Source organism: Sitophilus oryzae, unplaced genomic scaffold (assembly GCF_002938485.1).
Source record: "Sitophilus oryzae breed Bouriz unplaced genomic scaffold, Soryzae_2.0 scaffold_54_pilon_pilon, whole genome shotgun sequence".
Taxonomy (NCBI): domain Eukaryota; kingdom Metazoa; phylum Arthropoda; class Insecta; order Coleoptera; family Curculionidae; genus Sitophilus; species Sitophilus oryzae.
Genome location: NW_022147140.1, coordinates 1,253,431 through 1,280,412, shown reverse-complemented (window position 1 = coordinate 1,280,412; position 26,982 = coordinate 1,253,431). Strand labels below are relative to the sequence as shown.

The 26,982-nt window shown below is 32.0% G+C and overlaps 1 protein-coding gene across 1 annotated transcript in view; it reads right to left on the bottom strand.

Annotated features, from left to right (window-relative positions):
• Positions 1-290: 290 nt before the first annotated feature.
• Positions 291-26,982, bottom strand: part of LOC115886990 (nitric oxide synthase-like) — a gene marked incomplete at its 3' end in the record, with an annotated part of 232,626 nt that continues 205,934 nt past the window's right edge. Inside the window, exons 5-8 of the mRNA XM_030906318.1 lie at positions 25,996-26,108; positions 25,757-25,925; positions 17,091-17,265; positions 291-587 (exon numbers count right to left, since the gene is read on the bottom strand). Coding sequence (XP_030762178.1) covers positions 291-587; positions 17,091-17,265; positions 25,757-25,925; positions 25,996-26,108 — 754 coding nt within the window. The remainder of the gene's footprint in view (positions 588-17,090; positions 17,266-25,756; positions 25,926-25,995; positions 26,109-26,982) is intronic.

The following is a 26,982-nucleotide window of genomic DNA, read 5'->3' as shown; positions in this document are numbered from 1 at the left end:
ATTTTGTGTTCAATTACGTACATTACGTAAATCTTTATTTTGTGTTCTTTACGTAAATTAAGGAAGTTTTGAGTAAAATGTCATACCTCTAGACTATACAGGTAATAAAAAAATATTTAAACACACTTCTACACCTAATTTCACCCCCTAAAAAGGTGCATTTTTACTCGTTATTTAAACCCGTATATTAACTTTCCTGTTTACGGTATTCTCCGATGGTGGCAGCACCGGCGGAGAATGCACTAAGCATATATGACCTCGTCTCCCTTGATTGCTACAATTAAATTTACCTGATATTCGTATGATGGCTTTAAATAATACAGCGCCATCTCCTGATGAAACACAGGAGTGGCCGATCCTGAAAGCGGAGGTACAATCCAGACCCAGTCTGCTGGACACCCGTTGCGTAGACGAACTTCGTTTTCCAAATGCTTCATGAATGATTCGGAGGCAGTGTGGTGATCGACGATTGTGACGCCCATCTCTTGAAAACTGTGAAGAACAGCAATGTTACACTCTACCATGGCCTTGTCTTTCCAGAGCGTCACAGGGGTGCGCACGTCTAAGCCCATATTTAGTGCTATAGTCTAAAAACATACAATTTAAGAATTTAGTGTATATCGTAACACAATACAATATGAAGTAGTAATAATATTTTTTATTTTATTAGTTTTAGAGAGATTTTCTATCAGTCTGTCCACTTAACCAGTTAGGCACAATACAATCTGCTAAATGTGATATGAAATGAAATAAAAATAAGGTGTATGAAGTTTATTAAAACTAAAGGTCGCTTTTGGTTCGCAAATTTTCTTGCATGCTAGAAAAGTTCCATCAACTTTTTCTACAACGCCTGCAAAATTATTTTATCATCTTTTCTTGATAGTTTAGTTTTTGGATCATCTCAATAGCTTAATTTTTTTTTGGAGATGTTCGCTTTTGAAAAAAACACTAACATTCTTTCGTAATTTTTACATTAAAACCATGCCTTTGCTTGTGGTCTTAGTCAAAACAGACCTATAAAATAGCGTTTATGATTTATGTAATGTCATTCTTATTGAAATATCATATTATTGCTATTGGCTATTTAAATCCAGAAGTTGTATCCGCTATAGTTGCTTTACTCGAAGATAATAGAGATCAAAATTATGTTGCTAACATATTTAGGTATGCACGCAGTATAGTCGCTTCCTCGAGACAAGTTCATATGCTGAACGCTGAGTTCATATGAGAACGCAGAGATTATTTTATAATGCACCAACGTGCATTATAAAAAACAAAATTTTATAAACGTACATGTAAGTGAGCGGACTGCAAAAAGAAGAAGCAATCTTATGTCAAGAAGATCTGCTTTGGTACCACAACTTACTAGGTCTGTTGACAAAGACCAGAAGCAAATGCATGGCTTTAATGTAAAAATTACGAAAAAATGTGTCTTCTTCAAAAGCAAATATCTCCAACAAAAATAAAACTACTGAGATGAACCAGAAAAATAAACTATCGATTAAGGATGTACTAGTAGTAAAGTGATTTCTAAATTCTTTGGTGTCTTAACATATTCCATAGGGTTGGTTATCAAACTTTCACCAAAATATTAATATTTTGTTTTTCCTCGTATAATTGACAGACGGGAACTTTCATTTTTAATTTAGAAAGTAGTACTAAAAAGGTCAAATAACTTAGCTACATATTGCTTAAAAAATCATCAAAATTGGCCCACTAGAACAAAATATATTAAATGTTAAAATACATCAAAATTTTAAGGTGCCCGTTTTTCGTGCCAGTGAGTGTAGTAATCTTCAGACTACCAATTGCTTAACATAACTTCATTTTATATTTTTAGTTTAATATAATAATTTACTTTAATTCTTTAATTAATTGTCGTTAATAAACAAACCAACAATACAGGCCACCAAAAATAGCCACCCAGTACGAGAAACTGGCAAATGAAACGAGGCACCTGATAATGGTCTAATTTCCTTTAAGTTGGTTTGGTTTTAAAAAAATCCAATAAAAATTTCTGACTGTAAAGTGAACTGCAAGTTAATTACAGCTAGTAAAATTGCGAACTGTAAAGCGGCCTTAACACTCTTTGTATTAACAAATGAAAATATTTGTATTTAATTGAAATTCTTATATCTGTACCCCAGAAGGAAACTATGTGCAGTCAGAAAACATAGTTTTGAGGAAAAAAAAAATTTAAAGTTCTTTTTGAAATTATTTTCTAATTCCTCGTTTATTATTAAACCCATGGTTGTAATATTTGGTATATGAACGACTTATTTTGAACTTAAATGAAATGTAAAACCAATTTTTTAAATAAATTACCAATACAATTACAAATTACAAAAAACAACATTTTTTTGGACTTAACTTATATTAAGTCCCTATTTACGCCAAAATTAATAAAACTAAACTAAGTCCAAATAAAGGTATGTTACTGATATAATAACAACAATTTAGAACAGAAAATTATAAAACATGTATGTAGGTTGCAATTTGGAACCAATTTACTATCTTTATTAAGTTTAAATTAACTATCCTATAATAGCAAAACGGTCAAAATTAATTTTCGCCACTGTGCACCTGTGGACATAAGGTTTGTTCCAACCAGCATTTCGGGATCTTTTCGAAATCTTAGTCGAATCGGTTTTCTTGCACTTTGTTAGCATGCGCGGGCTTCGAATAGTTTCGTGACGGTGCAAAAAGTATCAACGTTGGAACGACTAACCCTAACCTAACCCTATTATTTTTGTTTGCAATTTGCAATAATAATTATTATTATTCTTGAACTGGAGAATCAGAATCCAGTAATTGTTGCTAAGTGTTGCTTCAACTGTATAATCACTAACTCACTTACCTATCCTCTCTTTTATGATCCTGTTATGCGTAGTTTCCTGTTATTTCATTGCAGTGGTAGAATCTTTAAACATTATTTTATAAATAAAAAATTAATTAAAATTTCCGAACGATTTACTTCACACAAACTCACAAGCAAAAGTATAACGCACATGTATTCTAATTCGTAAAAAATAACCAAAAAAGAAGTATCAGCCGGACGCCGGACCAGAATCAGCTGTTAAAAATCGATAATCCCTGCCAATATGCTTTAATGCGCAAGTCAACCCAAACAGTTCTCAAGTTGAAACATGTACCGAAATTACTGTTCTGAAATCGTAACTAAACGATCCCAAGGTAGGTTGGTACGCAAATAGGATCGTCCGATAATCGTTAAATCTCGGTTGGAACACATTTGAATTACTGCGCACGAGCGTGATCGTTCGGTGGCCGTTCTGCGACGGGTTGGAACAAACCTATAACATACTAAATTAACCAAAGATGTTTGAGCCAAACTGCCTTTATGTGACTTTACCTCATTTAGCCCAGGGCTGACATCAGACTTAATTTGATTTTAAACCGACTATTTTATTTATTGGTACAGATAGCGTAAAACGAGAAAGAGCTAAGGGTAGAACATAAAAAGCTAACACAACGCTAACAAAGCTAACAAAAGTACAGGGTATCTACAGATATGAATTTTTTGAATGTATTGTATAAGTATAATTCCTTTTTTCTGTCGATAAATTTAGGTTTAAGAAATTATTAACGATATTACTGCTAATTAAAATTTTAATGGAAAACTGAAATAATAATCTAATAGACAATATTTTCTAAAATAAATTTCAATTTACTATATTTTAGATAGTATGTTATGTACCGCTAGACAAGCATACAAACATTTGACGGAAAATTTATAAGATTATCCAAATTAATCGAACGAATCTGAATGCACATTAATATAATACTGAAGCGTTGTAGGAAAATTATTGTATTCTATTTTCTAGTTATAACATATGAACTAGTTAGAGAAGCAATATTACTGTTCACTTAAGGAGAAATACTGACAATTCAGATAATAATAAATGTTTCTTTATTAATTTTTTACTAATCAAACACCATTCTTATACTCAAATCACAATTATTAAGATTGATAAGTTAAAATTGTTGGATAGTTGAGTGCAAGAGCACAAATATGAACATCGCCATCGATATCATTTTAATTTGTATACAATTGTTCATAACTAATAAATACATTTTGAATTGAATTGTATTGAAAACAATTGCCCATCATTAATATTATGTTAAATTAATGACTCTGAGTGGTATTATCCATCAGTCATTATATTGGTGACCAGTGGCGGCTTAACCATATGGTCCAATGACCATTGGACCTTATGGTTTGACCAATGCCCCCTCCCCCCAAAAAAATCAGAAGAACATTAGAAAAAAATTATTTAAATTATATTTTTTGTAAGTCACTTTTTTTCTTCCTAAGATGTTGAAAACTATTCCCAAAAATCTTCAACTTGTCCAATTTTCGCTTGAAAACGTTTTATTTTACCCGTTTTCTCTACAGCCGGTCAAAATTTCATTTTGTCCTTCGTTCCCGCTATGTTTTGCACGTATTAAACTCCAAATACCGCGGCACGTGACGCCAACGAGGTAAGGTATACTACGTATAGAAAATATAATGGGTTAAGGTGCGATAGATAGAGTTTATATTGGCCATTGACCGCGTCATTCATAAAAGGATTTCAGTCATATCGCTGGAAAAATTTCGCCGTTTTTGCAGTTTGTGTGTTTATAAAAACTCAGATTATAAAACAACCTAGGGTTTTGTATCGTTTATCGGCGTAGAATGTTTGGTTTAGTCGTTTAGTTAATATAAAGCAATATTTAAATTTTTAATATCGAAAGAAATCCCGTCTCCCGCTTTGTCGTAGCCGAGTGTTTGAGGTGTAGCGCGAAATTTGTGTAGGTAATAATTAATAATTTTCTGGTTATGGATAAATGATGAACTGTTGTTGATTGATTCTGGAATAGATATTTTAAAATAGACAATATGGTGTTTACTTCGTGAAAGCGTGCGGTTAAAAGAAAACAATTGCTTAAATTTTGAAGAACGTTTAGAGAGAGAATACAGCATTGACTTAAAATATAAAAAAATGTGAAATAAAACTTTTAGAATTGTGTATGTTTATACAGGGTGCTACAAATTCGAGGTACGAGCATTGGTATCTCGGTAACCGTAATAGATACGAACATGGTTAAATTGGGGCAAAGTTGCGTATTGGGATATTCACCAAGATGCCATCAAAAAAGTTTCAAAAATTTCAAGGATTGCTGAGTTTTTTGGAAAAACTGATTTTTTTGAAAATCAATTTTATTTTTCCTGTCGTTACTTTTAGAAAATCAAAAACTAATTACACATTCTCTTAGCCACTTTATTAGGGCTATCTGATAGTATTTTTAGATTTTCAAATTAGCCGAAAAATTTGTGAGATACAGAAACCAACTTAATTTTTTAAATACGGACCTGCATTTTTATTTCAGATTTTGAAAGAACTCGGTCTCCTGAATACAATGATATGCCACACTTTATACTTCTTTTGCTTTGGGTACCTTAACAGCAACAAAACTATTTAATTATTATTTAAAATAATTACATCAAGTCCGAATCTGGTTTCTTATATTATTAAATTTGATTATATTCATCCCAATAATATTGATCAGCGCTAATTAACATTGAATAAGGAAAATCGAGCCAACTGGAAGATTGAAATAAATAATATCGAGATTAGAAATTTAAAGATATTATTTTGAAATCTCAGTGTGATCTGTAGTTATTATAAATTAATCAACTTCTACAAACTAGTTTCTAATGTTCTACGTGCTCGAAAAGGTTACCACCCTCCCTATTGCAGAAACTTATTTTTCGTTCAATTTTATTTGTAGCTCTTTGAACTTTCTTCTAATACTTCCGAATGCATTTTGTACATACTTTTTAGTGTAAATGTTGAGATGAATTGATTTCACTTTTACAATTGGCGATAGGCCCAGGAACCACGCTAGTCATTAAATTGCTCCACCATTTCCAATCCATCTTGCGGAAAAATGATTTGATTGTTTATATTATATTATATTTATGTTAATTATTTTATATTATTTTATTGCTTTTGATTTTCCGTATACAATGTTTTACACCACATTGTTAAGTTTGAAAGCTTATCAATACTGTAACGATGAATAGATTAAATATTTAAAAAAAACAGAGCCTGACTTGAAATTAGTTTAAATAAATTGTGTTCAAATGTCAAAACAAAAAAAAATATTAAGTGTGGCATATCATTGTACTCAGGAGACCGAGTTCTTTCAAAATCTGAAATAAAAAATGCAGGTCCGTATTTAAAAAAATTAAGTTGGCCTCTGTATCTCACAAATTATCAGCTAATTTAATAATCTAAAAATAGTATCAGATAGCTCTAATAAGGTGGCTATGTGTAATTAGTTTTTTGATTTTCTAAAAAGTAACGACAGGAAAAAATAAAATAGATTTTCAAAAAAATCAGTTTTTTCCAAAAAACTCAGCAATCCTTGAAATTTTTGAAACTTTTTTGATGGCATCTTGGTGAACATCTCAAGGCGCAACTTTGCTCCAATTTAACCATCTTCGTATCTATTACGGTTTCCGAGATACCAATGCTCGTACCTTGAATTTGTAGAACCCTGTATAAGCATTTATATTTTTGACATTATTATTTAAGTGTCTTTTAAATACTACCTTGGAAAATTTGTGTAAAAGAACATTGACTGGATTTTTTGGTGAAATGGCCCTAGACCACCTGTTTAAAAATGTAAGAGTAGGTTTCATTTTAACATAATTTATATTTATTTTAGATTTATACTCCTTTAACTAAACGTACAAGTACCTTGTAGAAGACCAATTAAATTTGGGCGTGTCCGAGGGCGCGTCTTAAAAAAAAATCGACGCAATATTTTTAGATATTGACCTCCCTACAATAATAACCACGAGCCGCCACTGTTGGTAACTCAACAAAAGTTGAATTGATAAATCAAGTTTTGTTGAGGCATAAATCGTAAAACGTATATTCAGCGTGAATCCAGGATCTACACAACTTTTATCTATACTACAGCTTGTTGTCGATAAAACATATATCACAGATTATAAACTTTGTTTTTTCTTTATTGTTTTTCGTGGTTCCAATTTTCGGAATCGGGTACTAGTTAGGTTACTAGTTTGCGCACATAGCTCGCCCATTTATGGCCTCTAAAATTGTGCACAGCGCCTGAACGGCACATTTATTAGAGAGATATCGGAAAACCGAATAGCGTCATGCAGTATTTACGCGCACCTTATCATGGTCACGATATGCGCGAGTCAATTTTAACGCAACACCCGCTAATAACGTTACCGCCTGACGTAATTTGCGGATCAATTACCAACCAAGCGCTATTTCTAAATAACGTTTAAAAATTGCTTAAATGGGCATCTGCGGGTATTTGACAACCGGGGCCGGCCGGCGAGATCTTTATTTTAGGTTATGTTTGAATTGTTTTGTATTATTACTTTAGTTTTATTAGGTAATTTGATATTTAAGTAGCTGGGATTAGTTTTAATTAAATAAATATGGCCGAAAATATGGATTCCACCTCTTCCAATATTAAAGAACCTATAAAGAGGCTTAGGTTTACAGCAGATGACTGTAAAAGAGAATTTGTTGCCCTAAACCCACTGACGTCTGCCAACGAACAATAAAGGATTGGAAATAAGCACTTTAGCCCTTTAGTTTTAAAATACCTACAAAACAATTTCAAAATTTTAAATTCAAAGTTAGGTTAAGTTTAAATAGCGAACGCGACGCGAGCAGAATTCTTTCCGATAACTATAAATGAAGAGAGTTAATACCACCTCACGTAAAGGAAATAACACCTGGCCTTATTAACGTCCATGCACGCTATTCGGTTTAGCGATATCTCTCTATTACGCTGTTTATTGTTATTTTACGCGAGTTTATTTTTGCGCACAGGAAATTTTACTCGTTTGCACATCGTCATAAAAATCAATTTCCGTACCACGAATTAGGGATAAGATTTTTATCTGTATACATAAGTATACCTAATCTGTGCATATATTTTCCAATCCTCACCAGCGTCAGAGTTTTTATCGACAACCAAGTTCGATATTTCTATTTCTGAGCACGACGCCCGACGTACTATCATCATTTCTGATTTATTATTGAACCACTCTCCTGTTAGTCTTTTTCACATCAATTGTTTTTGTTTTATACTCATTGTCTTTTTTTTAATTTTTTTTTAATTTGAGAATTAGTGTTTTTTGAATTCAAGTGCTTATTTCTATTATAATAATTTTCAACCAGAATTTTTTTTATGATTTGAGGTACTGTTAGCACCTTCGGATGTTGCATGCAAGATAGTACACATTTTCTCTTGTCGATTGATATACTTGGCAGCCACAGAAGAGCTCTGAGCTGTAAAATAAATTTCTGAAGTTGAGCGAATGGTATCGCAATAAAATAAAAATGAGCCCTTGAGGAGAGATTAAAAGTAGTTAGTGCATAATTTATAGATGCTGGTTCAATTATATCACCAGAATGATGACGATCAGATTCATCTGATATCAGTTAGGCGTTTGAGCTCTTATTAGTATATCTATATTTCTATCACCGAAACTGCAACATCTGTGCTGGTTAAAGAAATATAGAGCCACAAAATTTTCGTATGTGAACATGCACAGGTTTAGTATAGTTGATGGACAAAACTCTCTATAGAGGTCCAAATAAGTCTAAAATATTCGAGTATGTCCATTTTTTTACCTTACCAGTTTTTTTTCGTACTGGATCAATTTCTTGATAATTGTTTGTCTGGAAATGTACCATCCTTTCTTAATCTTTCTATAATTAGTGTTAATTTTTAACTAGTTTATGTCTCAATTTTAAGTAAATGACGTTTAGAGATTAACTTCGCCAAAATTATCATCGATTGTCATTCCCCAGCCGTCTATGACACACATTTCTTATTTCGATCATATGGTTCCGCTGTATGCTATTTTCTGACGCGCGATTCATATTCCCTACTTTACAGTATAAATATTTGTTTCTTTCTAAGCATCACGTCGATTTGTAATCAATCAATTTGTAATAAAATTAATTTAGATAATTTTTTGTCCTCCCCTTTTTTCAAATACTGTAATGATATTTATCCCTATTTTATCTATATCTCCTTCTATTCGATCCGTGACGATTAGAAGTAGGAAAAATTAATTAGAAGCAACGAACAGTCAAATTAAAAGCAATGTAACCTTATTGATTATTTAATTTTTCATTTAACCTTAGTAAAGACAAAAGCGATTTTAAGATCCTGTTACGCAAATTAATTAGCCGTCCGAGGATCATCTCCTTAATGTATTTAATTTTTTAACTTGACACGTTGCAGTTAAAAAATTTAAAAAGCGCGCTTCAGTTAATCACTTGCAAGCTCTAAGAATTTCTCTTTTGTACTTCAAAATTTAGTGAAATAATTTGAAAAAGGATCGAGCATCTTTTAGATAAAAAAAAAACATTAGTAAGCTCTGAAATACATATCGGGGATTAGTGGAGGAACTAAACTGCCCGTCACATTAAATACCACAGCGATTTTTTTACTCATTTTCAACGAGTTGTAACTTTGAAAAAAAATGGACCAATTTTGTTCATTTTTTTAGCCTATTAAAGATCGGTTTTCGTAAATTGATCTGATTTTTCTAAATTTTGTATGAGATTTAGTTTTCTATGATATACAGGGTGTGAAATAAAGGAATGTCATTTTTGTAATTTTTGTGTTGCTGCCATTTTGCCAAAAAACAAAATTTAACTAGAATTATAGGTTCTGGGTATAGCTAAGACTAATATCTCGGGACGTATTTGGAATTTTTACGATAACTCATCTGGAATAAAAGATAATCAATTTTTACTCTAACTTGTATTTTTTCTACCTTTCTTAAGAGACTAACAGAGGCTAACAAAACTAAAATTAACTTTAAAATTGTAGGATATTCGTTACTTTCACAATGTGAAATTAAAAAAAAACTACTAAGTTGCAGCTAAACTACAAATTTTTAGGCACAAAAAGAGTTTTTACAAAAATATCAAATACATGTCGAGCTTTTTATATTAACCTTATGGGCTGTTAAGTTCAGAATATTAAAAAAATAAATTTTACTTTTTCGCTGGTCGTATTTTTAATAGATCCTGTATTAAACTGCGTTAGTTAAATAATTTTTTTTAATTTCACATTGTAAAAGTAACGAATATCCTACAATTTTAAAGTTAATTTCAGTTTTGTTAGCATATCTCATAAGAAAGGCAGAAAAAATACAAGTTAGAGTAAAAATTGATTGTCTTTTATTCCCGATGAGTTATCGTAAAAATTCCAAATACGTCCCGAGATCTAGTCTATACCCAGCTATACCCAGAACTTATAATTCTAGTTAAATTTTGATTTTTAGCAAAATGGCAGCAACACAAAAATTTAAAAAATTACATTCCTTTTTTTCACACCCAGTATATCATAGAAAACTAAATCTCATACAAAATTTAGAAAAATCAGATCAATCTACGAAAAACGGTCTTTAATATGCTAAAAAATCAACAAAAATTGGTCACTTTTTTTAAAGTTACAACTCGTTGAAAACGAGTAAAAAAATCGCTGTGGTATTTAATTTGACGGGCAGTTTAGAAAGAGGAACTTTTTGAGACAACATTTACGCCTGCCTTCCTCTAGGAGATGCGGGACCTTGTCGTGCGTTGATGGAGTAGCTCCTAGTTAGGTGCTATAAGGAATCCTCTCTAGCACTTTGGCTGGGTCTAAGGAGCATCTCCCTGTCTTGTCCCTGGCTGTAGTGTCGTGGCCATGGAGGAGACATGGAGGAGACAACCTCACCAAAAACCTAAATCCTACGATGGCGGGACCAGGTCAAAAGGATGCATGGATAGATAGAAGACTAGTCTCTACTGGCCCCAATCTTGGGGTACCATGGGGCAACCCATTGTATTCTCGTCTCCCTTACTTCTAAATGCGAGGCTCTGTAAAAGTGGACCGACTAATCTTTCGGTGTATCACCAGCTTTGCCAGAACTCCAATGTAACGACATTGAGATGAGACCAAGTTACAGAGGTGGAGAAAACGAAAACCCCAATCGTGGAAGGGTGTATACCCTTATAGGAGGTAGATGTCCACTTCTCGGAGGATGAACAGATTTACTTCAAATTTATTTATTGACATAAGGTATCTAAATAATTTTCACATTGCCGTTATCAATTTTTCTCCTTTACAAAAAGTCAACGGTAATTTTTCAATTCGTTGTTTCGGGTTCAACTAACTTTTTAGGATCATTAGTTTTCTTAAGTCTTAGCATACGGCTTTCCCCCACTACTTTATTAGTTGTTTGTTAAAAACAAAAATATTCTGAAGCCAAAAAGTGCGTAATTAGTTGAAGAATATACGCAATGCTTATAGTTTCAATTTTGAAACTAATAGAGAAAAACTAGTAAAATTTAATAAAAAATTGATAATTTCGATTATATTTTTGTTTATATTAATTTACATAGTTTGGATGTGACACATTGACCTTTCTGAGAGCAACGACGATTGAACTTGTTTCCATGGCTAACTATGTGAAATTGTTTAAAAATGATAAGAATTGGCTATAACTCAGTAATTTTTCGAAAAAAAAAAATATTACAGCTTATATCGCTGAAAAGCTTAAAAAATGGCACTTTTTATGAAGTCATGGCCAACTATAGTTTCCATTAAAAAAAACATATGTTTATGTCATATGTCAAAAATGACAGGCTTTAGAAAAGAACGGAGAACACAATCTCATTAAGGATGTGATTATCTACAACTTTTATATGAAAACTTTTTGTATAAAATAGATTATAACGGAATTAGGACAATTTTTAAAATAGCCAAAATTTGTTTTTTTTTTCGAAATATCTAGTAAGCCATGAACTTTTTGAAACTCTGAAAGGCGCCGATTTATGACTCCACAAAACTGCAATTCTTTCCCCATTTAACCGACTCCCTATATCCAGTAGTTTCCGAGATACCCATACCCATAGAGAACATCGCAGAAAACTCACCCTGTATTTAACTACTTTCGTTTATGTTGTTTGTGCTTGTGTCGATAAAACATATTTCGACTATGATTTGGTTTTATTTAGTTTCCACACACTACTGCCGCAAGTGTGGAATAGGAAGAGGTGGTGGGGTATATTTTTTAGAGTTTTTTTGCTCTAGCTTTTTTACCCTCCTGGAATTTAGCTATAACAATCTGGCAACCCCACTAATTCAGGAGAATTAGACAGAACCGATTATTAATCTAAATTAAAAAAAAATCAATGATGGATAGACAAGGACAAGGTATGATAAGACATTTTTATATAAACATTATAATAAAATTATCAAACTTAAAAAAACATGTATCTTGAGAACAAAGACTGGCGTTAGATAGACACCTTTCTTTCCGGATTAATTAATTACGCCTATTTTCGAATGTCGTAGTAGGTAGTTAAGTGTAAGTAATCAACGAAGGGCGGTATGAAAAGTAGATGTCAGACAATAAGTTTAATGCTAATTAGTAAGTATAATAAAACTCCTGATTATGCCCTTATCCTTCGTCTCATGACAAAATTTTAATCACTTCCTCGCTCTTTATTCTTAATTGTTATGGGTACGATGTGAAGTCAAACATTTCCTTCCTCTACCTATGCTTGTTTTTATTTAACCATGTTTCGTATTCGTGTCTAATTCTACATTTGAAATATTTATTAAGATACTCTAAAAAATGTCTATACCTATGTGGCGGATTCATCTCTCCATTCCATACATACAAGGCGTTTCGGAAAAAATAAGGATAGGAAAACAATATAACATACGAACATCTTTCAAAACACAAAATACATCTTAGATCCATTTTATCACATACTAAACCGAATAATCATCAAATACAGAACAACAAACAAAAATGTAATATACCAAATACCATGTGAATGCAATAAATTTTACATTGGTGAAACATCTAGACCATTAAATGTTCAAATTAAACAACATAAAGATTATTTAAGAAAGGGAGATTTTAACAAATCTAAAATTTGGCAGCATTCATGGGACACAGGGCACAGAATAAATTTTAATAACGGCAAAATTATAATGAAAGAAGCGATAGCCTCTAAAGAAAAATAAAAGAGTCTTTTTTAATACAATCTAATAAAAATAAATGTAGTGCTCATGCATTTGTAGATGTAAGTGAATGGCAATCGCTTCTTTGATTTTAAAGAACATAAATAAACATAACATACGTAAAAATTAAAAATAATCATACAGAAAGTTTGGGGCTTTTTTTGGTTTTACCTTATTAAGTAATTGTTATCAGGTAGTAATTGTTAATTTTGAAGTTTAACTTGATATAATGTCATTTTAACAGAACGTCAACGGTTTTTGTAGATCTGTTTTACGTATCTGTTTTAAAAAACTAAAGTGTTCTCGAATAGTTGAATTTAAATAGTTTTTTTCTTTACTCTTTGTATTTTTTTGCTTCTAACCACAGAAAGAGATAAACTTTCCGAAACGTTACCCTTTTTTTGTTCGTTAGGCAAATTTGTATATCTGTAAACCTAACTTCTGACAAGTAGTTTCCGTTTGGGATTATAGTACGTTGATATTAGCATATCTAGAAAAAAAAATTATAAAGTTTTGATATGTTGAGGTTATACGTACTAAAAGGAGACTTCTTAAAATCAAAAGAGTTCCTAACTGTAAAGTATGAGCTTCACCCCCAAAAACCACCCCCAATACGCACTGCGGTGGTTTTTCTCGTTTTTCTCGAAAAAAATTAGTGGCACAGAAAATTTTATTCTTGTCAAAAATATACCTCATAAAATTTTCTACAAAAAAGGTTCTATTCATTATTTATATTTATCCAATGCATTTCGAGCAATAACCGTTTGAAAAATGGAGTACAAAAAAATACAGGTCGCCTTTCAAATTATAGACTCCCAAGGTATTTTAACGTGCTAAATATACACGCAACAGATATAATACTGTATAATATAAACGAAAACATTGCGTATTCCACTAAACTAATATTCATACTTTCATCTACATATTGTCATCTAAACCTAACCTAACAACCTAACGTCACGTTTATGTACAACAGAATCGCCCTGAGAAAAAAGCGAAAAACCATCGAAGGGCGTATTGGGGGTAGTTTTTTGGGGTGAAGCTCATACTTTAAAGTTAAGAACTCTTTTGATTTTGAAAAGTCTTCTTTTGGTGCGTCTAATCTCAACATATCAAAACTTTATAAATTTTTTCTTCTATTCAGCTATTTTAGGTCTAATATAAATATACTATTAACGCAGAAGTGTTGTAGTGTAGTGAAATAACTATTTTATTTTGTAGATTTTCTTGCAGTGGCGAAATACCCATATAGGATGTTTTGGACTTAATATACTCTGTTTTACGATTCAAGTACGATTTCGACAGACGATGACAGAAAAAAGGCAGATGACCATTCATTTATTCAGTTAGCTAATAGTTAGCATAAGTTAACTATGGATGGGTGTATTATATTTGTATACCTACATCCGGCATAAGTCGGCCTTCTTGTTGTTTTTAACCAGTTTTATTGATTTATTTAAAAAATTACAGAACATATTTCAATATTATTCTCGATATTATTGGAGTGACAGAACGATGAACGATACACGGACGCAGATTCATATAAACTCGGCTTAAGATTTTTGTGACTTCTCAAATGCTTGCCAAATTATGTCAAATAGAAAAAATAATAAATATTTTGCATTTTGGACTGTATTATTACGGGTTTTGTGCTTTTTAAAGTTTAGTGGAGTAAAAATCGAGGGAAAATTAAGTGTAGAACCAGAGCACAATTTATAGTTAATATTCGGTGCCCAGAGACACAGTTTGCCAGAGAGTTTATTAGCCACCGTTAAAGTTTTATACCAGCTCGTATATTATGGTACTAAAAACTGGGGTAGTTGTAAAATGACATCACACTAATAGATTAAGTGAATAATAGATTCGTATTTGAATATTAATTTCGAAAGGTGTTTAAAAAAGTAAGAGTAAAAAATTAGGATTAAAAATAATTAACTAACTTTTAAAGCATAAATTTCAGTAAGTGTTATTATTAATAAAATATTTTGTCTTATTTACTTTTGTGCCATATTAAAAAAATATTTGTACAGGGTGGGTCAACTTCGACGCTTTTAAATGGAAACACCCTTTTCTATAGGAGGTAGACAAAAACTAATATCGGTGTCTGGAGCTCAATTTTTGTCAAAAACATGATGGTGAAAACCGATATCTGTTACCGTTTCGGAGTTACGGGGTGTTTTTCAAAAATATGCATTTTTAACAAATCGCTGTAACTTTTTTGCTATGGAAATTTTTGTATTTTTATGAAAACATTTCCAAAGCACCTTTTTACGTAGAATTTAATGGTTTAAATATAATTTTTTAAAAATTAATAATTTAAGAATTATCAACAGAAAATTTGATTTTTTATATGGGACACCCTGTATATTTTTAATTTATTGAAAATAATTTAAAATTACCTTTCCAAAAATATAGCACACTTGATGTTTTGCTCGATTTCTCTTCGAAATATAGAGTTTATAAAAATTCGCCCGCTTTAAATAAGTATAGGCTTTGAACGGCATCGGCTGTAATGCAAAAAAAATCTAGCTGTGAGCATCAATTAAAACGAAAATAATATTTGCTATGAGAGACGCAGAATTTTATAACAATTTAAAATATATTTAACCAACATCAACACATTTAAACTATATCTAGTAACAATAAAAATAAATAGCAAACCAAGACATGAGATTTTGCTACAGGTGTTCGACATATCGACTGTCTTCTGTTATGGACAGACGGGACCGTATTTGAACATCGCGGAATTCGTTAACTCAGTGGGGGTGAAAGGTACCCTCTCATAACTGCTAAGTATTTCTAATTCTTGTCTAGATTATACGGAAGAATAAGGAACCGTTATTCTTCCGCAAATATATCCATAGGATTAGATCCATGGGCACTAAGCCAGGCGGCCTCGACGGCCAACGGCTTACCAAAAATTTGCTGATAACTTCAGCGTTCAGAGGCGGTGCGTCGAAACCATTAAGTTTTACGTAAAAAGGTGCTTCGGAAATGTTTTTATAGAAATACAAAATTTTCCATAGTAAAAAAGTTACAGCGATTTGTTAAAAATGCACATTTTTGAAAAACACCCCCCAACTCCGAAATGGTATCAGATATTTGATGTGCAGTTTTCATCATCATGTTTTTGATGAAAATTGAGCTCCAGACACCGATATTAGTTTTCGTCTATCTCCTATAGAAAAGGGTGTTTCCATTTAAAAGCGTCGAATTTGACTCACCCTATACATTAGTTATGGTCATAAATATGATAAGATTTTTCGATCGATTTTATAGATTTCTTGTATGTGTGTTTTGTTTGTTTTGTTTAACTTACTTATTATTTTTCTGCATAGTTTAAAATTGACAAACTTTACAAAAAGCATATTGTCCAGCCTAGGAGAGAAATACGTTTATTCCCCCGTATTTAATTTTTTCCTGGCAACATTGCATTGATGTATTTTATACAGGAATTACGCGTTTTAGAAAGAAAAAAGCAGTGAAAATCCATTGTTTCTAAGCCTAGTTTTCATGCATACGAATTTCGACCGAATTTTTTGACCGAAAAACTAAATGGCCGAACGAAATTTCTAAAAAGATAAAAATGTTTTAACGATTATTTCGGATGTTCTGATCTGCCACATTAAATTAAGTAATAAATTGGTAGGAAAATGCGTCTAGGGGGGAGGCGGGTTGGTTAAAGAATACTAAATACTAACAACGTTAAATCAACTAATTGAATATAATTTTATTTTATATCACATTTTATCTTCTTATTTATAAATTTCCCTCGCCTCCCGTATTCCCTAACTAAACCTCCCGTATTCCCTCGCCTCCCGTAACAGGATGCAGGCATTAAATTTGCAAATTTTAACATTTATTCGGATGTATGAACACTAGGCGTTAGTCGTATCGGAGAAAAAATATAATATCTCCTGAACAATGCAAAAGTTTAGAAAGTGTAAGTGTAAAGCAGAGCAGTGTTTATATTTTTCTTTGTACATACTTACTTCTAACATATTTAAACGTTGCGGATCACATAGATCTCTACATCCAATTTCAGTGCTCATGTACCAGCCATTAAAAGGAGCACCAGTGAATTGCAAACCACCACAATCAAACATCATATTTGACACGGCAGGTAAAGCATACCATTTCAAATCGAGGGTCTTAAACCAATTCAACCTAAAAAAAGTTAAAATAAGATAATCATATATTAAAGCCAATTCGAAATTCTTTCGTTAATCATTAAAATGATGGGTGATGGTGAAAGATTACTTTTATCTTATACATTAAAAAATAAAGGTAACTTAGAAATAGTTTTTAATTACAACCTTTTTTGTTCAACTCTTAAGAGAAATAGCTAAATGTGTGAAACGCATGGTGTGAACCCGGTCGTCGAAGTATTGTACCGCATGAGTAACGTTCTACGTTGTTTATATTTTTCATTATTAGTCCTTTGTTTGTTTCATTAAATAGTTATAAATTATTTGTGAGTGTTTATTGGTCTATAGGCATAGTGTTACATGTATATTATACAATTAAATTAAGGGTTATTTAATTTGATTCATTTACAATCACATATGTACTACTGACATTACCGACTTTTAAAAAATTTGCAAGTGTCAAATTATCTACATTTCTTCCCTCTTCCATTTCACTCACCCATTTCCCTCATCCATTTCCCTCACTCGGTTTTTCTTATTTCTCGCCTCATTTAATTAAGCAAAATATTCTTGTAATATGTTTATTAAATTCTTATCTAATATCAACAAAAATAAACAAGATTAACAATAATAATTGAAGATTTTAGTACATTTTTATTTGTTGAAGGTAAAAATGCTAGACTTCTTTGGCTTAAAACCTACATTCTGGCGTTTTAAAAAAGCGACGAGTTTGTGATATTTTGATATGCCAGTCTTTTCCCTTAATTCTAGCATTGTCCGTATTATGCTGTACGTAGCCCAGAGATATAAAGAGAGTAGATGGCTTTTTCTGCCTTGCCATGTCGCTAAATATGTCATCAATACCATAGTATAAGGAAACTAGTAGTTTTACCCCTTGTCAAATCCTTTGTTCTTTTTTTGCCACTTTATATGACCTTGTTCTCGCCTCCCGTGACCACTGACGTAGCTGTATAGTCGTGGTCTATTAACTAGGCAAAGTATAGTCGTGGCACTCGCCATAGTTTCACAGATATGTATTTAGGAAAATATGAGTTCACAATAAAATAAAATAAAAAAATTGATCATCGAGTAAAAACTTGCTGGAAAACAGAATATTTTCACATTTCGCGTAGGTAAAAATTCTTCTGTATCTGAAAATCTTCTGATTGGAAGAAATGCGGAAAAAATATATGACATATATTTTTATATTATTATCTATTTCAGAGATTTACTACAACTTTTTTTTGATTTAAAACAAGTTTAATTTTCTGTACATAACTGGATTCGGCATAAAATTTTGCATATAGTACACCGTCTTTATTTAAAGCACACTGCGGTGTGGCCATTCTATTTCTTATTTACTAAAACTTTGGTTAAAAACATTATATACGAAAGGTGGTAAAAAACTAGAGTGAATATAACTTTATTAATACTTAGCTATGTTTTCTTAAACACGAAGGATACCAGAATAAGTTCGTGTAGAAAAATTTCCTTTATCATATACAGGATATTTTTTAAGGCGTCACCAAAATCGTAATATTTAAAATATTGTATCTCATTTTTTTTAAATGCAACACCTTGTATATTATTTTTCTTTCAGATGTAGAATTAAAAGGCAAACATTTTTTGTATTTAAATTGTTCTTAAATTTTTAGCCGTTTTGCAAATATTTTCTGTATTTCATTACATATGGAATTTCCAACGATAAAATATTAGACATAGATCATATTAGGTGGCTTTGATAAAAATTTACTGTTTAAAGAGCCATATGTAATATAATACTGCGAATATCTGCGAAACCGTTAAAAATTTAGAAACCCTTTAAAATTTTTTGTGACACCCTGTATATAACTAAATATTTTAGGATACGCCCCTTTATAAACCTTGAAACATTTGAATAAATTTTTGTTCACATCTTCGACAACGACGACGATATTGGACTTCCTCGCACTAATGGGTCACCCTGTATATTTAAGGTGGTTTAAAGCTAGGTGTGGCACTTTTCTTCCCTCAAATATAAACTCAATATTTTGTCTATAATATTTTGAATATTGTTATATTACGACCACTTATAATAAAATATAAATAAAAAAACATAAAAAATACAGTCCACTAAATTTATAAGAGATTATGCTATTATAAAATTCTTTCAATTAAAAAATATGAATAACTTGCGGAGACTTTAGATGTACAAAATATTTACTCTAAAATTGTTTCAAAAATAAATCTATATAAATTATCTCATAAACTATTATTGGAATGAAAATTTTATGGCAAATCCACTGACCAAAAAATATTTTCATGCGCATATTTGAGACAACCTGTATATCTAAAAAACTATTTTTAAAATCTGCCCACATACTAAAAAAATAATAACATTTAATTAACTACATAATATCTCAGCTTCTAAAATAACCAAATATAATTAAATGTTAATTGATAATTATTATCAGCTTGCCGATTTATAACCGATGGAAATCTAAAAAAACTCAAAGAACAATTTTTTGAATTATTACTACAATTAATAGCAGCACACAGTAATGCACTCATTTTTTATCAATCCGTCTCTGTGCTGGAACGCAACGCTCGAACCTCGCAGCTCGACGGACGGAATTCAACTGAAACGCTTTGCAACCTGCCGATATTCGACAGCTTGCAAAAACTGGCAGAAAATATTTGCGAGAGTGCAACTACTCTTTTCCTTCTACTATGGCAATACTGTCTCCGAAGCAATATTCTTAGCATTTCTTTGGACACACCATTTTTCGTATACTTTCAATGCTATTTCATATCGCCCCCTACTTCTCTCCGGAAGTAAACTGTCTTCTGCTATTTTTGCAGCTTCTGTAAGTTCTGGTGGAGTACCAATATTAAAGTAGTCTTCATTATCAGAACTTTCCGACATTCTGGCTTTCTATGTTATATAAATTCGAAAAAGCGAACGAGAATTTCAAAACTGTCACTTAGTTGTTTGTTTTGCTGTTGAAGGTTTGCACCATAACAACCACTGGTATCGGTAACTATAGATATGGAAATGCCAAAACAGAAAACGACAAATTTTCGCATATTTATTTTTTTTCAAAATAAAATACTGTCCCTATTTTTTAATTAATGATGTGGTTGTAAATAAAATAGTATACAAACCTCGAAGGAAAGTTTTCATTATTGTCTCGAGATCTAGTTAATCTCTCGACAGTAATGAAACACTTCCTTCCTCGGTATGTAATATACTATTTTTTTATAATTTAGAAAATTTGTTGATACGTTTTCAACTATTAAAATAAACCGATAAAAGAAACGCTTAGAGAGGAAAAACGAAGTTTTTTATATTTTAGGTATGAAAATCTTTTTTTGTTTTTCTTTCGTAGTTTCAATGAAGAATCTTTAGAATATTGCTCATTGCGAATTTTTAAAATGAAATATTAAAAAACTAATCCGTTGGTAGTTTCGTTTCTATCCTGTTCTTCGGTATTTTTGTGGACAGAAATAAAAAAGAAAATATCGATGTTTTTAGGATCGATATTTTACCTAAACTAATCGCCACTAATTAACTGCAAATAATTAACTATAAATTCTTCAATTACTGGCAGATCGACCTTTCCTTTATATCTCAAAACCAACCAATATTTTTAAATATCTTCTTTAGAGTGTTTCGGAATAAATATCAAAATCTGACATTAAAACAACTCAACCTATTTACAAATTAGATATATATAAGGCAAACATAATAATTAACAAGGAAAAAAATAGCTTTAATCTTAAAACTGTTTTATGTTTATATACTTGCTCATTTTAAACTCATTAGTACTACTTTACTTCCTAATATCTTTCAAGTAATTCGGTTTTATATTCAATAATTTCAACAATGCCCATTAAAGTCACACACAAGAAAATGTACTATAAATGTACGCTATTCTGCAGAATTTAGTATTCTGCAGAATTCGGTTTTCAGAAAATAGTTTTGATATCATGTTTAAAAAAATATTTATTATTAAGTTAACCATTTATATGTATGTTAAGTAATTTATTGGTAGGACCGTTTCCTTGGAACCAATTGACTAGTGTCTCATATACAGGGTGGTCCGAACTGTATTCCGGAAACTTCGGCAGCATATTCTGCTTTTAGGACATCAAAGAATCGGGTCTCGAAATAAAAAATTCCCAGTTCTTTCGGTACCAATTTTTTTTACTCGTTAATAAAATGTAATTAAATAGTATATTAAACAACGAGTTTCGAAAACGACGTTTTGCATGCGATTTCGACAGTTTGTTGGCTCGAGCCGCAGCGCAGGCAAGAGCCACAAGTCGAACGAGTGTACAAAGAAGTTTTCGAACGAGTTTTTTACGCTATTTTTCCTACGACTACAAATTAGCAGCAGTCTCACTCAGTTTTTGCCAGTTTTGTGAAATAATTTGCGATGTAATGATGACACTTTTCTGACGGCTGAGTTGCGTTTGGCGTTTCAGCTAAACATTGGAGGTTAAAAATGTTAAAATTGGCACATGTCGTGTGTAAAATGACACATGTCGCGCGCTAAATCCTTAGCACACAACAGTTTGCAAAACGCCAATTTCAGATCGAGTTTTCCGTGTATCAAACTGCATTTTCTAAGCTAGTCGTATAGAAAAAAAAAATATTTTTTGTTACATGCGAAAGTTCATTGACACTTTCTAGCGGTCGAAATCAAACTCTTTTAAATAAATAGTAATGTTATCTCTTATTGTTCTTAAAAAAGAAGTAGAAAAAAGACTCAAAAAATATATATAAACGTTGAGACCGAGACTTTGAGTCTTTTTTCTACTTCTTTTTTAATTTAAACCAAGTCTCTTTGAGAAGAATTGACGCCTTCTTTAAATTTCTTATTGTTCTTACTTATGAAGCTCTTTTGAAGTTCCTATAATGTTTATTAACAATTATTGAAATTTAGATGTTATTTTATTAAGTAGAATGTTGCCCAATATATTAGTTATATTTTATGTTGAATTTTTAGTTGAAATGTATTTTTTTTTTCAAATTTAGTTATAAATTGGATTATGTTGTTTGGTGTAAATGTTAAGTGTCCTATATTTTTTCGTTTTTCCTTCACTTGTGTTCATTTGTGTGGATTAGGCTTCAGAACCGGGAAATCCCGGTCTCAAAAGTATCATGAATTTCCGGTTCTTTTGAGCCATTAAAGAACCGGGGCTAGAAATAAAATTTCCCGGTTCTTTCAGTACTTTCGGTGCCGAATTTTCTTTACTGATTAAACAATTATTTTTTGTTACATGCGAAAGTTCATTGATAATTTCTAGCGGGCGAAATCAAACTCATCTATATAAATAGTGTTGCTCAATATATTAATTATATTTTATGTTGTTTTTATAGGTATTTGCATTTTTTTGACTGATTATTTAATAATTATTTTCATTAAAAACACATATTTCTATCGACTTTATTTTTGAAAACCCATCCCTTGCTTGCCGATTGACGAAATGTATCATCATTTAACAAACATTAGCCTGTACCGACAGTACCGCAAAAACCGGGAAATCCCGGTTCCTTAGAGACGTGCTACCGAAATTCCCGGTTCCGATAAACGGCTCCGGTTCCGGAAACCCTATTCTGCAGGTAAAAATAGGTAAAAAAGTTCGTATAAATGTATGACCTAAAATGCTTAGTTTCGGAGATACAGGGTATAGAAGTTTCTTTTTTATTTCGATTTTTTCAAAATAATTTCTGCAGTAACATCAATATTTGGATGAAAATTCATGTCTGGGAGTTTTTTGACATGAGAAATTTGATTTTGATGTCAATATAACTTCTAGTAGGGCGCCACCTACATATTTTTTAACTGGTTTGAATAGTAATACCTTTTCGTCTGTACCTGTATAAAACTACTGAGTAATAAAATATACATTTACGGCGTTTTTTTACGTAAAAACGGTGTCTTGATAAAAATCGTTACGAGTCATGGTTTGCGAGATATTTGGAAACGAAATTATCAATACCTGTTATCATTGAATAAATTAAACATGGTTACTAAATAGTTATTAGACTGAGGTCATAAATTTGATATATTTTTGTGCCAAAAGTCCAACAGAAACTGTTTTATCATCATTTTTTTGCAAAAAAATTTATAATTAATTTAAAAAAATAAAAATATACTAAATTTATTATTTCAGTGAAATAACTATCAGAGTGTTTATTTTTCAACAATAATGACATGTATTGACTATAGTTACTAAATATCTTAAGAACGGTTGCTCGTAGCGATTTTTACAAAGATATATTTTTTACGTAAAAAGTCACAGAGATGTATATTTTTTCCTCGGTAGTTTTATATAGGTACGGACAAAAAGTTATTACGCTTCAAAACAGTTAAAACACATGTAGGTGGCGCCCTCTACCAGTAGGAGTCATATTGGCATCAAAATCAAATTCCTCATGTCCAAAAACTTCTAGACACCAATTTTCATCAAAATATTGACGTTACTTCAGAAATTATTTGGAAAAAATCGAAATAAAAATGAAACTTCTACACCCTGTATCTCTGAAACTAAGCATTTTAGGATATACATTTATAAGAACTTTTTTACTTATTTTTATCTACAGAATATGCTGGCGAAGTTTCCGGAATACAGTTCGGACCACCCTGTATATTAGTTATATTTTGTTATGTTTTTATAGGCATTTGCATTTTTAATTGAAAATGTATTTTCTTCAAATTTAGTTATAGGGTTTGTGTTGCTTGGTGTACTTTTTTTTTTCTTTTTTTCTAAGTTTCCTATATTTTTTTCGTTTTTCCTTCACTTGTGTTCATTTGTGTTGATTAGGCTTCAGAACCGGAAAATCCCGGTCTCGAAAGTATCATTAATTTCCGGTTCTTTTGAGCCATCAAAGAACCGGGACTAGAAATAAAAATTCCCGGTTCTTTCAGTACTTTCGGCACCGAAATTTTTTTTTATGATCAAAAAATTATTTTTTGTTACATGCGATAGTTCATTGATACTTTCTAGCGGTCGAAATCAAACTCTTCGAAATAAATAGTGTTGCTCAATATATTAATTATATTTTATGTTGTTTTTATAGGAATCTGCATTTTTTTGACTGATTATTTAATAATTATTTTCATTAAAAAGACACATATTTCTATCGATTTTATTTTTGAAAACCATCCTTTGCTTGCTGATTGACGAAATGTGCCATCATTTAACAAAAAATTAGCCAGAACCGAAAGTACCGTTTCAAGAGACGTGCTAGAGACGTGCTACCGAAATTCCCGGTTCCGACAAACGGTTCCGGTTCCGGAAACCCTATTCTGCGGGTAAAAGTAAATAAAAAAGTTCGTATAAATGTATGTCCTAAAATGCTTCCAAACCCAAAGCAGGGACAGGGATAGGAGTATTTGGGCCGAAAACTGAATACTCCGAACCAATGGGCACCTACACCAGTATCCTTCAGGCAGAAATTTGCGCTATCGAAAGATGCGTACAATTTATCTTAGATAGGAACTATCGAAAACAGGAAATTGCCATCCTATCCGATAGTCAAGCAGCACTTAACGCGATCAACTCAGTAACCATCAATTCGAAGTTGGTCAAAGAATGCCTAGAGAAGCTCAACAAATTAGGCAAAGAAAATAAAGTCCTCCTACTCTGGGTGCCTGCTCACCAAGGGATAGAAGGCAATGAAAAAGCAAATGATCTGGCTAGAAGGGAGCGAACACTCCACTAACTGGACCAGAACCTTTCTGTTTTCCAAACGGGAACCAACTGAAAGCGGAACTGAAGAATTTGGAAGACTCCATCCGTAACTTGGAATGGGTGTCCTCCAACGGTCTAAGACTCTCGAAAAAGTTTCTTAGAACTTATGACCGAGAAAAATAAAAGGTTTTCCTTGATTTAAGTAAAAACAATCTTCGGATTGTCACGGGGTTTCTAACAGGACACTGTCTCCTCAACGAACACCTCAGTAGGCTGAAACTCAGAAACAACGGCGATTGCAGATTTTGTAGGAAAAATGGGGAAATACCAGAACACCTTATCACTGAGTGCGCCGAGACGACGACCATTCGTGCCATGAACCTTGGTACGTCTGATGTCGAGGATGGAGAGCTGACCTCTGTGGAGCGGTCTCAGATACTGGCTTTTCTTAAAGCCCTGAGACTGTATGATGAGTTATAACTCGTTATAACTCAAGAAACGGGAACACACAATAGATCTATAAGGTCGCGGTGATTAACTCCCCTCCTATACATTCTACATTCTACATTCTACATGTCCTAAAATGCTTAGTTTCGGAGATACAGGGTGTAGGAGTTTAATTTTTTTTTCGTTTTTTTCCAAATAATTTCTGAACTATAGTCGATATGTGGATGAAAATTGGTGTCTGGGTGTTTTTTGACATGATAAACTTGGGGATTCCCATGTCTTAAGAATTTCTTAAAATAAACTAAAGAGCAAAATCGGAACAGGCAAAACTATTTCAATCTTTTTGGATCGCCACGAATATTTCATGGTTAAAAACTTACGTGGGATGACTTAGGGGCACTTCCAGAACGTAATCCCTCGGAATATCAAAATAATCGGGATCGTGACCGTTTGCAGAAAGAACGAGCGGCAAAATATCCCATCTCGTTCCTTGTCCTTTCCAGCCGATCTTTTGGCACAGTTCCGTAAATTCCACATTAGCTGGATCCCCTGTAAACGAAAAAAAAGAATAAGAGCCATGTTAACCTGACCGTATTTCCATTTCGTTTATTGTTCTCACCTATAATTGAGCCGTCTGCTTGGCGATATCCAGCGTAACTGATAAGCTGCGGGTTCCAGACGCGGTAATCGTGCTTGCCATCTGTCCGTTGGGGAAATATAGTTATTGCCGATCTGGAAATTTATACATACATTGTCAGGTTTATTCATATTTTTACTAAAAATATAAATTCGAATATCACAAATACCTCTTTAAAAGTAAGCATTTACGTTTTACTGTTTTGCAAATTTCTAAGAGCGCTTAAGATAACTTTAAATATATCTAGGTATAATGATGGTATATCTACCGGGTGCGTCTAAAAAGTGGCTCATCCCTATAACTTTTTTATTTTTTCAGATAAAACAACGAGATTTGGTACGTTAGTATATGATATAAATTAGGATTGAATGACATAATAAATTGTTTTCGGTCACTTTCGGTTTCACCGGAAATGACTACAACTTTTGATTTTTAAATGGCACCCTCCGTATTTTTTTTACTTTATTCGATAGAAAGTGACACTCTGAATAGAATGACATATCATATGTCAACTTTCGACATTTTCACATATGGTTTATTTAAAATTGAACATGCGGTTCATAACGATAATTTGACTCGAAATGCCAAGTGTGTGGTATCAAATTATTCGTAAGCAAATGCTTTTTTCAAATATGCTAATGAGCCACCCTCGTTCCATTTGAAAAAATTGAGATATGATTAAAAATACGATTTGGGCATCTTTTAGCCGGTCAGAACAAGACACTGAAAATATTAAACGATCAAATCTATTTTTCCAAGGCTCCTTGGTTAAAAATTAGTATTTTTAACACAGCCATGGCACTCTAGATAGAAATTTAAAATACTATTTGTTTTTGAGCAAATATATCAAAAGTTGACGTATTATATGTCATTCGATTCAGAGTGTCATTTTCTATTGCATAAAGTAAAAAAATACCGAGGGTGCTATTTAAAAATCAAAAGTTGTAGTCATTTCCAGTGAAACCGGAA